Source organism: Chanos chanos, chromosome 7, assembly GCF_902362185.1.
Source record: "Chanos chanos chromosome 7, fChaCha1.1, whole genome shotgun sequence".
Lineage (NCBI taxonomy): Eukaryota > Metazoa > Chordata > Actinopteri > Gonorynchiformes > Chanidae > Chanos > Chanos chanos.
In genome coordinates, this window is record NC_044501.1 from 44,103,739 (window position 1) to 44,116,343 (window position 12,605).

The window sequence follows — 12,605 nt, forward strand, 5'->3', positions numbered from 1 at the left end:
GTGCCCTGTCTCATCTCTCTGATTTAACCCCCCCCCCGTCCCTGACAGTCTCTCTCTCTCTCTCTCTCTCTCTCTCTCTCATTCTTTTCCTTTCATTCTCATTCTGACAGTCTGTCCCTCTCCCTCTGTCTTGTTTAATTCATTCTCTCTCTCTCTCTCGCTCTCTCTCTCTCTCTCTCCCTCTCTGTCCTCTCTCTCTCTCTCTTTCTCTCTGTCTCTCTCTCTCATTCTTTTCCTTTCATTCTCATTCTGACAGTCTGTCCCTCTCCCTCTGTCTTGTTTAATTCATTCTCTCTCCCTCTCTGTCTCTGTCTCTCTCTCTCTCTTTCTCTCTGTCTCTCTCTCTCTCTCTCTCTTTCTCTCTGTCTCTGTCTCTCTCTCTCCCTCTCTCTCTCTCTTTCTCTCTGTCTCTCTCTCTCTCTCTCTCTCTCTCTCTTTCTCTCTGTCTCTGTCTCTCGCTCTCTCTCTCTCTCTCTCTCTCTCTCTCTCTGTCCAGTTTTGTCTGTGTGCCAGAACTAAATGGCTGCACTCATTTCCTTCAGTTTCTGCTCCAGTTTCTGACCAGTTGTCCTGGTTTGTTTGGGACAGATGTTTGTGTTTTCGTGGGTTAACATGTCGGACGTGCAGCAAGAGAAAGAGACTCTGCTTTCTTTCATCCGAAAGAGGGACTTTGATCATCGTGGTAGTTTCTCTCACTGTGTACAGAGTAAGTCTCTTTAACAGAGAGGGAAAACTCATACAGATCAGGCCAGGAGATGCACTCAAAGGATTATAACATATACATAGAAACGGAAACATAATAAAATCCACAGATGAAAAGCTAGTCACATATTGAATATAATGTCTTATGTATGATTGTGTGGGTGTGTGATGCAGAACAGAACTGTGAAAAATAAAACAAGACACAAACAAACAAACGCAACAACTTTTCTTTACATAAACAGTCGAGAAAGTTTAAGACACTTGCATTTTCATTTGTATTTTTATCATCTTTTAATGTATTATTATCAGTATTGTCATTAGTATTATTGCCAATGCAACTCTAGAAGGTTCTTTTGCCAGACCTGTCTGGAATGATTCTCAATTTCACTTTGTCTCTTTGGCTTTTGTATCTGAACATCTGGTGTTTCTTTTGTCGTTTTACTGCTGTCCGGTTGACAGATCGGGCTTGTACGGGTTTCAGTGCGGTGATTTCCCTGTTCGTGTCAGGACCACAGGGTGAGGGGTAGAAAAGAGGCACGGGGAACTGGGAGGAGAGGGAACCGGCGCCAGCTGAGTTGTTTTTCTCCTCATGCTGAGGTTGTTTTTGAAGCTGAGTACAAATAAGGGTTGTGAGACAAACAGAGAAAGAGAGAGAGAGAGAGAAAGAGAGAGCGAGAGAGAGAGAGAGAGAGAGAAAGACAGAGCGAGAGAGAGAGGGAGAGAGAGAGAGAGACAGGAAGACAGAGAGAGAGAGAGAGGAAGACACAGAGAGAGAGAGGGAGGTGGTAGAGGGCACAGGAAAAGAGATGCAGGGCCAGAGAGACAGAGACAGGCTGAGAGACAGACAGATAGAGAGACAGACAGGCAGACAGACAGAGAGTTTGGGAGTTTTCTCGGTGTAACTACAGGTGTCAGAGAAATTGCCCCTCTCTTTTCAGGGTGCAGTCAAAGTATCTGACGATGGTGTAGGCGGAGTTACCTGCCTCTGTTCTCTGTTAAGCACAAACTCAGGACACTAGTCAACAAACCTGGCCACGTAGTGTGTGTGTTTGTGTCATGTGACCTTCCACTGTAGTTTGGAGCAAACTTGATATCTTCAAACATTTATGTGTTTATGTAAGATACAAGTAGCACAAAAAACAGTCACAACTCAAAATTGTCAGCTGTGGTCGAATGTCTTTTCAAATGTCTTTGTGTTTGATAAAACAAAATTATTCTTCTCACGCGCACGCTCACATGCACATACATTTTTAAGTACCCTCGTATATGTCGACGGTTTGATACATTAACGTTTGATTGACTAATGATTGAATGATTCATCATGAGTTGGTAACGATTTCGTCTCTCAATTATTCGCCGGGTTCTTATAATTCGTTTCGGTCTCTGACATGACCTGCATTAGTCTGATCAAACCACAGCTGCAGTGATTTGAATACAAATGCGAAGAATCCAGCCATTGTCAGCCAATGAAAACGCTCCGTCCTGCTGGACACATTTGCACATCCGCTATTCACCAATGGGAGGACAGGGGAGACGACTAAATGTATGGATCTCATTTGTTTTGTGAGACCATCATGTGAACATGCATTTAGGTTATCGATTTTAGTCATGGTAGTTGGGTTTTTGAAGTAGTACTTCAGAGGTACTTTTTCACTGTTTTCACACTTGATTTATTTTTACTGACGGCAGAGCCTTCTGTTCAGCTGCCAAAGTCTGTTTTTATTTTTCCTTTCCAAGGTTACACAGTGCGAATCCTCCACCAATTTAACCCTTAATTATGCGCCGCTCGTTAGAGCATGATCGTTCAGTCTGGACGTCGACGTCGTTAATGCTTATTAGGTCGGCTATCAAGACCCGGTTAGTTACTTTGACCAAGCTCTCTGAAATATTAAAAAGCAGTTCATTTAAACAGCGCTTGAATAGAAAAAAAAAAAACTGATTAAGCTGTCAATCATTGACTTGCCACTGCTCTGCGAAGAGCCGGTGTGGTGCCGCTATGTGTGAAGTGTAGGAGGCCATTTTGGATCTGTTTCCACCCGTCTGTCATTTAGTCTCCAGTTTTTCTCCTTCTCTCTGTCTCTCTCTCTCTCTGTCTCTCTCTGGTTGTGGCTTAACTGTTTCCGTAAATGTATTTATTTTTAAAAATGATTCTTTCTGTGACTTTAATTTTTCGACATTTCCTCTGTTCGTACGTCTGTGCTTCGCTGGTGACAGACGGTTCCCTCTGTTCAGTTTAGTGGTTATTACACGCTCTAAAACACACTGAGTCACTGTGTGTGTGTGTGTCTGTGAACGTGTGTGTGTGTGTGTGTGAGCATGTGTGCATGTTTGTTACTGAAGGAGAGACAGAAAGATAGATAGATAGATAGACAGAGATAGAGAGAGAGAGAGAGAGAAGCAGATTAAAGAGATGAGGCATGAAGAGAGAGTCTGGCAGATTAAGCGTAACAGAAAACTAAAGATACCAATGGATTAAATCATCATTAATGTGTGTTTGTCATTTGACTGATAGCCTCTTCACTGTTCAGTCACGACCGTCACGGATCCTGAGGTTTTTTTGTGGGTTTTTTTTCCTTACAATTTTATTCGAGTGAAGCATCAACCATATGACTCACTGACAGCGACATTTCCTACTGACATAAGCGTGGTCTTCAGTGCAATCAATAGTACACAAAGGTCAATACATGCGGTGTCATTCTCAGTACACAATATTGATGTTTCCCTGAACCCCAGGACTGGACTCATTCACAGACAAACCAAGCCTTTCCAGAACCACACACAAGCTTATGCTGACCCATCTAGTCACAGCAGACTTCCAAAACAGCCAAGGATTGATTTACGAGGTTTGTTATATTTCGAGATATTTTGGTTGTAGGCAACGAATATCGCTATGTATCGTAAGCACATTTGAATTACGCTGTATTTAAAATGTGTGTGTTAAATACTCTAAATTGTAAGTGAGAGATGACAGTGTTTACATGTGCAGTAGTATTACACTGCAGTTTATACATGCATATGCTTTATGTAAGGTATATTTTGAGCATGCCTCTAGGAAACCAGTTATACTTTACTAGTTTGTAAAAAATGATAAGTGTTTAAGTGTCAAAGCTCTCAGCGAAAACTTCTAAAACAGAATCTGACCGCAGAGTGCATTGATGAGGAATTTCTGATATTACCACCTGGTTTCCTACAGCACACATTAAATATGAACAACTTGCAATATGATTTTTCATAAGAAAATGTCAATATTTGACGCGGTTGCAGTTTTGTACGTTATCCACCAGAGGCTGCTGTTTCTCCTTTCTTAGTTTAGGCTCGGGTTTGGGATATTACCTTTTAACTCAAACTGTTATAAAGAACCTGATATTTTAGATGATTATTAAATGAACATGTCGTGATGTATAGATGTTTTTTTGGGGTTTTTTTTGGTGAAATTGCGCTGGACATGGTCTTGCTGAATTGCTCTGACAGATGGCATGCACATGGAATTCACACAGAACCTCTCCTCACGAACATTACGCATTCGCCAGCGACGTATTTAAATAGGTGCTATATCTGTCACTGTATGTTTTGGGATATTTTAAGCACGTGGATTATACATTTGCGTAATTCTTTTGCTCCCACATTCAGAGGACTCGTTGTGCTGGCCACCGTCCTAAAAATGGGACTGATCTGAGAGGACAGAGAGAGAGAGAGAGAGAGAGAGAGAGAGAGAGAGAGAATGAGAGAGAGGGAAAGAGCTCTGTTGGGTACAGCTCATGGATCATGTAAGGGTTGGGGGGGGTGACTTAAAGAGAAAGAAGGGAAAAAAATGAAAAAGAAAGAAAGAGAGAGAGAGAACAAGGAAAACAGAGAGACGAAGGGGAAAGCAAAAAGTAAAGACAAAGATAGAGAGAGAAAGAGAGAGACACAGAGAGAGAGAGAGAGAGAGAGAGAGAGAGGGAGAGAGAAAGAGAGAGACACAGAGAGAGAGAGAGAGAGAGGGAGAGAGAGAGGGAGAGAGAGAGAGAGAGAGAGAGAGAGAAAGAGAGGGAGAGAGAGAGAGGGACAGAGGGACAGAGAGAGAGAGAGAGAGAGAGAGAGAGAGATGAAGGGAGGAGTATGAAGACTGCTGTGGTGACAGATAGTTTCCGTTTAAGATGCAGAGAGACACAAGGCCCCCTAGGGCCCCGTGGACAGTCCCCCCCCCCCCCCCCACCCCCAACTGCTCCCTTACTCCACGTCATGCTTTTAAAATAACACGCAGTTAGACGGAGAACACGAGTATAGACCCACACATGCATGTATGAAGACACATACAGACGCCCACGCGTGCAGTCACGCACACATACAGATCCTCAGCAGTTCGCACAATTTCATAATTTCACACATAAACTCATAAATTACACAGAAATAGCCATTTGAGAAACACACAGGCACACGCCACATGCCACACATGCACACACATCATCTCTCTGTCTCCCTCTCTCTCTTTCTCCCTCTCTCTCTGTCTCTCCCTTTTCTCCCTCTCTCTCTGTCTTCCTCTCTCTCTGTGTCTGTCTCTCTCTCTGTCTCCCTCTCTCTCTGTCTCTCCCTTTTCTCCCTCTCTCTCTGTCTTCCTCTCTCTCCCTCTCTCTCTTCTCTTTGTGTCTGTCTCTCTCTCTTTCTGTCTCCTCTTCAGTATTTCTCTCTCTCTCACACACACACACACACACACACACACACACACACACACACACACACACACACAGTCTTACTCATAATAAATTTAATATGCCATTCCTCTAGCCATTCCACATGATAAAGGTCAGGGAGTGAAAAAACATGCAGTACATGTAATTAGACCGCACAAACAACCTGTTTTTTGACTTATCCAGCTGGGATCATGCAACCATAACCATACACGAATCCCTCTCACAACTCTCTCCGTTTTTATCTTCCTCTTTCTCTCTGTGATTTGATTTTTTTTTTCTGCCCTCATTTACTCTCTCTCTCTCTCTCTCTCTGTCTCTCTTACTCTGTGACTCCATCCCACGTTTTTTTCCCCTGCATTTCTCTTTGTAACTGTTCCCATTTTTAATTATAATTCTCAGCCATTTCTAATTAATAGCCAAAAGAAGGGATGTAGAATAGAAAATGTCCCTGTGGAAATGTGCTTCAAAAATGCTCAGCATGTGTGAGTTTCTGGTCTAAAAAAAATGCGCCTTTTTTTTTTTTTTTTTTTATAGGACAGAGTCGGGAATCACCATGACAACTGAAATGCAGGAGATCGCTATCACGGAGGAGAAGCCCTTACTTACGGGTCAGCCTGATTCGGTCAAGGTCAGAGGTCATACACAAATACACAGCTTCTCCCAGGCTGCCTTACACGCACGCACAAACAAACAGACAAACAAACAAACAAACACACACATACACAAACACGGCTACATGTGCACGAACACATTACTCATATTAACTACATCTGTTTGTTTGTTAGCGTGAACACGGACACATGTTAATGAGGCGTGCATGTGCTAAGAGACCCAGAAGTGCTCTCTCTCACACACATGCATTAGGACACACATATACACACACGCACACGCACGCACACGCACACACATTGTGGGGCTCGCTGTCATTCATGCACTTAATGGCACAGAGAGAGAGAGAGAGAGAGAGAGAGAGAGAGAGAAAGAGAGAGGGGGCAGAGAGAGTGAGGGGGAGGCAGAGAAAGAGAGATGGTTAATGCACAACAGTCATTATTACTGATTATGGATATTGACGTCAGAGTGTTTAATGGCTGTGAGAGAGGCTGCCCTCATCCTTTACCCAGCTGGGCCTGCTGCCACCTGCTGGTAGAGTGCAAAACTGCATCTGTAGTAGATGAACAATAATCAAGCACTATCTTGATTTACATTCTCGATTCTTACTTTTACAAAAATATACTGTGTCTCAGATACCTGTGCCTGTTTTTTCATCAAGACTTTACTCATGGTTTTAGCCAATCACAGCTGAAACACAGCAGAAGTTTGTGGAAAATTGAAGATTTATGTGTCAAGTGTACTGACTGAATCATCCGTGTGTTTGTGATGATATATTCATCAGATGCTTTCTGTAACCTGTACTAGGCAGCTGTTTGAATTAAACATGCAATTATTTTGTCCTAATCTTGTTACAAGTGCCATTAAGAAATAGATAGATAGATAGATAGATAGATAGATAGATAGATAGATAGATAGATAGACAGACAGACACACAGATGGATAGAAATAGATAGCTAGACAGTCATATATATCTTTTTTCACTCATAACTGTGTTGTTATTTTTCATGTAGGACGCCGAGATTGCGGCCCGAATACTGCTGGACCAGGGCCAGGTAAGATTACGAGAACAAATCAATACTCTTCATTCTGTTATTAATTTAAATGTGAGACTCACATTGTGTGTGTGTGTGTGTGTGTGTGCGTGTGAGAGAGAGAGTGTGTGTGTGTGTGTGTGTGTGTGTGTGCGTGTGCGCATGTGTGTGTTACTTCTGAGCTTGTCTCTGTGTCTATATTTATCTTTGAGCTTGTTTGCAGGTATACTTACATTAGTAAGGGTCTTTGTGTTCAGTGTGTGCGTTCAGAATATGTGCATGGGCGGACTAGTATCCACAGTGTGTGTATTTGGAGGGGATGTTTGTAGACTATGGGTGTGTGTGTGTGTGTGAAAGAGGGAGAGAATGTATATGTGTGCATATGCATGTGTGTGTGAGTGAATATGTATATGTGTGTGTATATGTATAATTCTCTCTCTCTCTCTCTCTCTCTCTGTGTCTGTCACAGGAGCATAATATTGAGACTCCACATGGTCTGGTCCACGTGACTCTCCATGGTACAGGGAACACACGCAGGCCGGCCATCCTCACCCTTCATGACGTGGGACTGGACAGTGAGTCTCTCACCTCTCGCCAACAGGCCATTTCGCTGTCTAACGCTAACAGTCAACCGCCACCGAGATTTTACATGTTTCTATTGGTTCCTGTTCCTCTCAGTAGTTCCTCGCGGCTTTTAATAGCCTTGTCATTCTACGTGCATGACAGAAGAGTAACCTGTCTCCCTCTCTCTCCCTCTCTCTCTCTCTCTCTCTCTCTCTCTTTTCCTTTCTCTCTCTCTCTCTCTCTTTTCCTTTTCCACCACAGGTAAAAGCTGTTTCTCGACTCTGTTTAAATTTGAGGAGATGCAGGAGATTGTAAAGAACTTCACTGTGGTTCACGTTGATGCCCCAGGACAGGAAGAAGGAGCTGCCCCCTACCCTGTCGGGTATGACGTGTGTGTGTCTGTGTGTGTGTGTGTGTGTGTGTGTGTGCATCTTTGTGTGTTTGTGCACAAGCGCGTCTATGCATCTGCGTGTGCTTATGTTTGCGTGTGTGAGTGTATGCGTGGTTGCGTGTGTGTGCGTCTGTCCGTCTGTGTTTACTTGCCAACGCTTGGCGCTTGCATTTTTATTAGTAAGTAGTAACTGTGTCTCTTCCTCTGTAAACAGATACCAGTATGCGTCAATGGAGCAGCTCGCCGAAATGATTCTCCCAATCCTGCAGTACTTCAAGTGAGCTTAAAAATTCATCCCAATAACTCGGTGGATATTTCGTATTCTGCACCAGTGACTCACTCCCTGCCACCGCTGCGTTTTCTACGATCAACACTGCTATTTTCTCAGTCGCGTAAAATTTTAAGCACCCCTGATGATGATGATCAAATTCAGTATTAATATCTTATCATTAAAAGTAAAATAATTACACCACCAGACTCATATTTGGATATCGGAACACACAATAGTTAACTGTAGTTATTGCAGATGGAAATTGAAGCCACAAATATTACGTTCATTGGTTTGCACTGGTATTAAGTTTATGAAGTGCAAAAAGTGATTTGCAGTGAATTTATTTGTAATTATTTCCTGAACTGAAAGAATTGAAATTGAAATGGAAATGTGTCATCTCTTTCAAGAGCTTTGATTATGTTTTCACTGACTTTTTGTGTGTGTGGTGTGTGTGTGTGTGTGTGTGTGTGGTGTGTGTGTGTGTGTGTGTGTGTGCTTGCGTGTGTGTGTGTGCGTGCGTGCGTGTGTGTGTGTGTATGTGTGCCCGTGTGTGTGTGTAGTTTCCGGACTGTAATTGGTGTAGGCGTGGGCGTAGGAGCTTATGTCCTCTCCAGATTCACAGTAAGCTCTGCTCTCCTCCTGAGTTCAGTCCCCGTGTTGACATAAGGCGCTAATAGGTGTCAGCACATCCTGTTAATGACTGTTAAATCTCTGAGTTCCTCTGAGGCTCATAACCACAGCTCTCATTGGGCTCGTTTATTTATCTGTGTTTTTATGAGTTGCTTATCTCCTTATACCCTTCTTTCGTGCGGTCCTTTTTTTCTCTCTCTCTCTCTTCCTCTGATTTTCCCACCCCTGCCCGTCTCTTTCCCTCTCTTTTTTTTTCTCTCCCTGTCACACTCTCTCTTCACTCTTTCATCTGTCTGTTCTAACACTCTCATTCTGTATCTCTGTTTCCCTCTCTCTCTCTCTCTGGCTGTCCCTCACTCTCATTCTCTCTCTCTCTCTCTCTCACTCGCTATCTCTCTCTGTCTCTCTCTCTCACTCTCTCTCTCTCTCTGTCTCTCTCTCTCACTCTCTCTTGCTCTCTCTCTCTCTCTGTTCTCTTTCAGTTGAATAACCCTGACTCTGTGGAAGGTCTTGTCCTGGTAAACATGGACCCAAATGCCCGCGGATGGATGGACTGGGCTGCCCAGAAGGTTCCCTTATACCCCTCTCTCCTCTTCCACACACAGACACACTGATAACTCATTAACAATACCTTTCTCCCAAAAATACCGCCATATGATGTGATATCTTCTTATTTGAAATATTGGTGCACATTGAATAGGCCTGTTTGTTTTTTCCTCTCGCACATGCGCATTACGTTGTGTGCTCTAATTCTCTCTCTCTCTCTCTGTCTCTTTCTCTCTCTCTCTCTCTCTCTCTCTCTGTCTCTTTCTTTTACAGCTCACCAATCTGACATCTTCACTCACAGAGCAAATCTTGACTCATCTCTTCAGTCAGGTATGTGTATGTGTATGTGGGCGGTTGAGAACATACAAGTAAATGTGTGTGTGTGTGTGTGTGTGTTAAATGTAAATATGTTTGTGTGTGTGCGTGTGTGTGTGTGTGTGTGTGTGTGTGTGTGTGTGTTAAATGTAAATATGTGTGTGTGTGTGTGTGTGTGTGTGTGTGTTAAATGTAAATATGTGTGTGTGTGTGTGTGTGTGTGTGTTTTAAATGTAAATATGTTTGTGGGGTTGTACATGTGCTTTCAGGAGGAGATGTCAGGAAACACAGATCTCCTGCAGTCTCACAGAGAGAGAATTTCTAAATCTCCTAACCTCAGCAATATGGAACTCCTCTGGAAGAGTTACAACAGGTATACAGACAAAACATGTGCACATACTAACACACGCACACACACACACACACACACACACACACACCGCATACAGCCACACACAAAAACATGAAACATTTAACACACATAATTTTATACATATGCACGTATGCATACTGTAGAGATCTGTTTCCTCAATCACTGTGCAAATATTACCCCACCCATACATGTACACTAAACAAATACAGTCTCAAATACAATGAAAGCCGCTAATGTAACACATGTAAATGTCCTCAAAGACAAATGAACATATACAGCCACTCACACACACACACACACACACACACACACAACATAGATACAACATACTCATATTGCACATACGCTTCCAACTACAGAAATTTACATGTGCTCTCTCCTTTTTTTCCTTCTGCGTTTTTAGTCGCAGGGATCTGGGCATTGATCGCAACAACACTTTCAAGTAAGTGTCTGAAATCTGTAACAGTGATCGTACATCCCTCTCTGCAAAGCCCTCAGCATCTCAGTCTTTTAAATTTTTTTTTTTTAATCATTCTTTTTTTAGATGTCCTGTTATGCTGGTGGTTGGAGATCAGGCCCCTTATGAAGAAGCCGCAGTGAGTTTTCTCATGACAAAAATGTCTACTCAAATACATGCACTTAACAACAACAACAACAACAACAACAACAACAACAACAACATCTTGAGGGCTGTACAATGAAGTGAGCTAACTGTTTATCCAGGTAACTTCTGATTAAGTTAGCTCAAAGTAGTAAACCCTCTAACAGAAGAGTCCTATGGCTTTGTTTGGCTAGGAGAATGAAGCCACAGGGCTCCTCTATTAGGAGGTTTACTACTTATTCTGACTTAACTTAACCAGAAGTTACCTGGATAAGCCAGTTACCCCCCTCCTTCATAGTACAGCCTTCTGTTCTAAATTTAAAGCTCAACTTTTAAGTACATCACTGCAATCCTGTCTATGTCCACTAGGTGGAGTGTAACAGCAAAATGGACCCAACTACAACCTCATTCCTGAAGGTACAGAAACTGCAGACCTCATACCCAAACATAAACACCTAAGCTGTAACCAAGATTATGCCAGTATTTACTCTACTGAATTACCATCTTACCTCTTTACTTCTTCCCCACTCTAAAATGTATGATACCGTCTGTGCATTTTTTATCAGCTAACCGTGGATGATAACATAGTTGACTTTCAATGACAATAACTGTTTATAACAGTGAAAGATGTCACTGCATCGTCCCTGATGACACCTGCTCTTTGTAGAAATACAGCTCTTATGAGGTGGAGTAACAAACAGCAAGGCTGTGTATAAAAACACCAATAAAACATTTTGTCTTTTTCTTTTTTTTCCACTGTCCCCCCCACCCTTCTTCTTTTTTTCTCGTATTCTCTCGTCTTGCTCAGATGGCTGATGCGGGTGGAATGCCACAGATAACCCAGGTAACAAGGAGGACACGGTTCAGTACGAATGCCTTTGAACTTTTAGAGCGTTAAGTAATGGTAGATTGAAGTAAGATCTGCCTCATTTCTTATTAAGACCAAACATGTGTACTCAGTACAGCACAGTAATTCTTGTGGGTTTTTTTTTTTTTTTGTTTGTCTGTTTGTTTGTCTGTTTGTTTTTCCTTCAGCCAAGCAAGTTGACTGAGGCTTTCAAGTACTTCATACAGGGAATGGGCTACAGTAAGTGTACTTCTCTGATCTGTTTTCCAGTCATTCAGTCTGTAAATCTAATCTAAATCAATCAGTGAACAAACAAGTGATGTTTCTTCCGTCTATCTGATGTTCCCTTTTGGGTCCTCTTTCCTTTTTTATTACTCAGACTTATTAATGGCAATTGTCCATTTACCATCTCTCTCTCTCCCTCTCTCTCTCTTTTCTTTTTCTCTCTTTCAGTGGCCTCTTCCTGTATGACTCGCCTGTCGCGCTCCCGCACCACCTCTCTCTCCTCCTCCTACTCCATGGAAGGCTCCCGTTCCCGATCTCGTACCCTCTCCCAGGGCTCCCAGGGGGGCCAGCTGCCCCCCAGTCCCTCCCACACCATGGAGGTGTCCTGCTGAAAAGCCAGAGAGTGAGAGAGAGAGAGAGAGGGATAGAGAGAGAGAGAGAGAGAGGGTGGAGTAGAAGGATAGATGGTGAAGGTTGAAAGGAAGTGATGCGTAGGATGAATAAGCATAACGATTATCCGTTCATCACCATTTGAGAGTTGTTTAGGTTCAATTAGGAAATATGGAAAAAGAGAGAGAGAGAGAGAGAGAGAGGGCATGATAGAGAGAGAGCACGAAGGAGAGAGAGAGAAGGGGAGAGAGATAGAGAGAGTCCGAGAGAGAGAGAGAGAGAGAGAGAGAGTGTCAAAGAGAGAAGGGGAAATGTCGTTTACCAAACTTCACCAAACACTCGTTCTCACCGGCTGATTCTTTCATCCTGTTAGCGCATGAAAGGTAGACTGAAGTTGTCAGAGGGAGATAAGAGAGGATTAAGAAAAAACAGAA

At 42.8% G+C, this 12,605-nt stretch overlaps 1 protein-coding gene across 1 annotated transcript in view; it reads left to right on the forward strand.

Annotated features, from left to right (window-relative positions):
• The window catches only part of ndrg2 (NDRG family member 2), a 19,181-nt gene extending 7,008 nt beyond the window's left edge, over positions 1-12,173 (forward strand). Inside the window, exons 2-16 of the mRNA XM_030780765.1 lie at positions 5,910-6,003; positions 6,998-7,039; positions 7,488-7,593; positions 7,844-7,964; positions 8,188-8,250; positions 8,805-8,865; positions 9,357-9,443; positions 9,694-9,750; positions 10,005-10,108; positions 10,512-10,550; positions 10,653-10,704; positions 11,079-11,126; positions 11,518-11,553; positions 11,745-11,796; positions 12,010-12,173. Coding sequence (XP_030636625.1) covers positions 5,929-6,003; positions 6,998-7,039; positions 7,488-7,593; positions 7,844-7,964; positions 8,188-8,250; positions 8,805-8,865; positions 9,357-9,443; positions 9,694-9,750; positions 10,005-10,108; positions 10,512-10,550; positions 10,653-10,704; positions 11,079-11,126; positions 11,518-11,553; positions 11,745-11,796; positions 12,010-12,173 — 1,107 coding nt within the window. The 5' untranslated portion in view covers positions 5,910-5,928. The remainder of the gene's footprint in view (positions 1-5,909; positions 6,004-6,997; positions 7,040-7,487; positions 7,594-7,843; positions 7,965-8,187; positions 8,251-8,804; positions 8,866-9,356; positions 9,444-9,693; positions 9,751-10,004; positions 10,109-10,511; positions 10,551-10,652; positions 10,705-11,078; positions 11,127-11,517; positions 11,554-11,744; positions 11,797-12,009) is intronic.
• Positions 12,174-12,605: the final 432 nt, after the last annotated feature.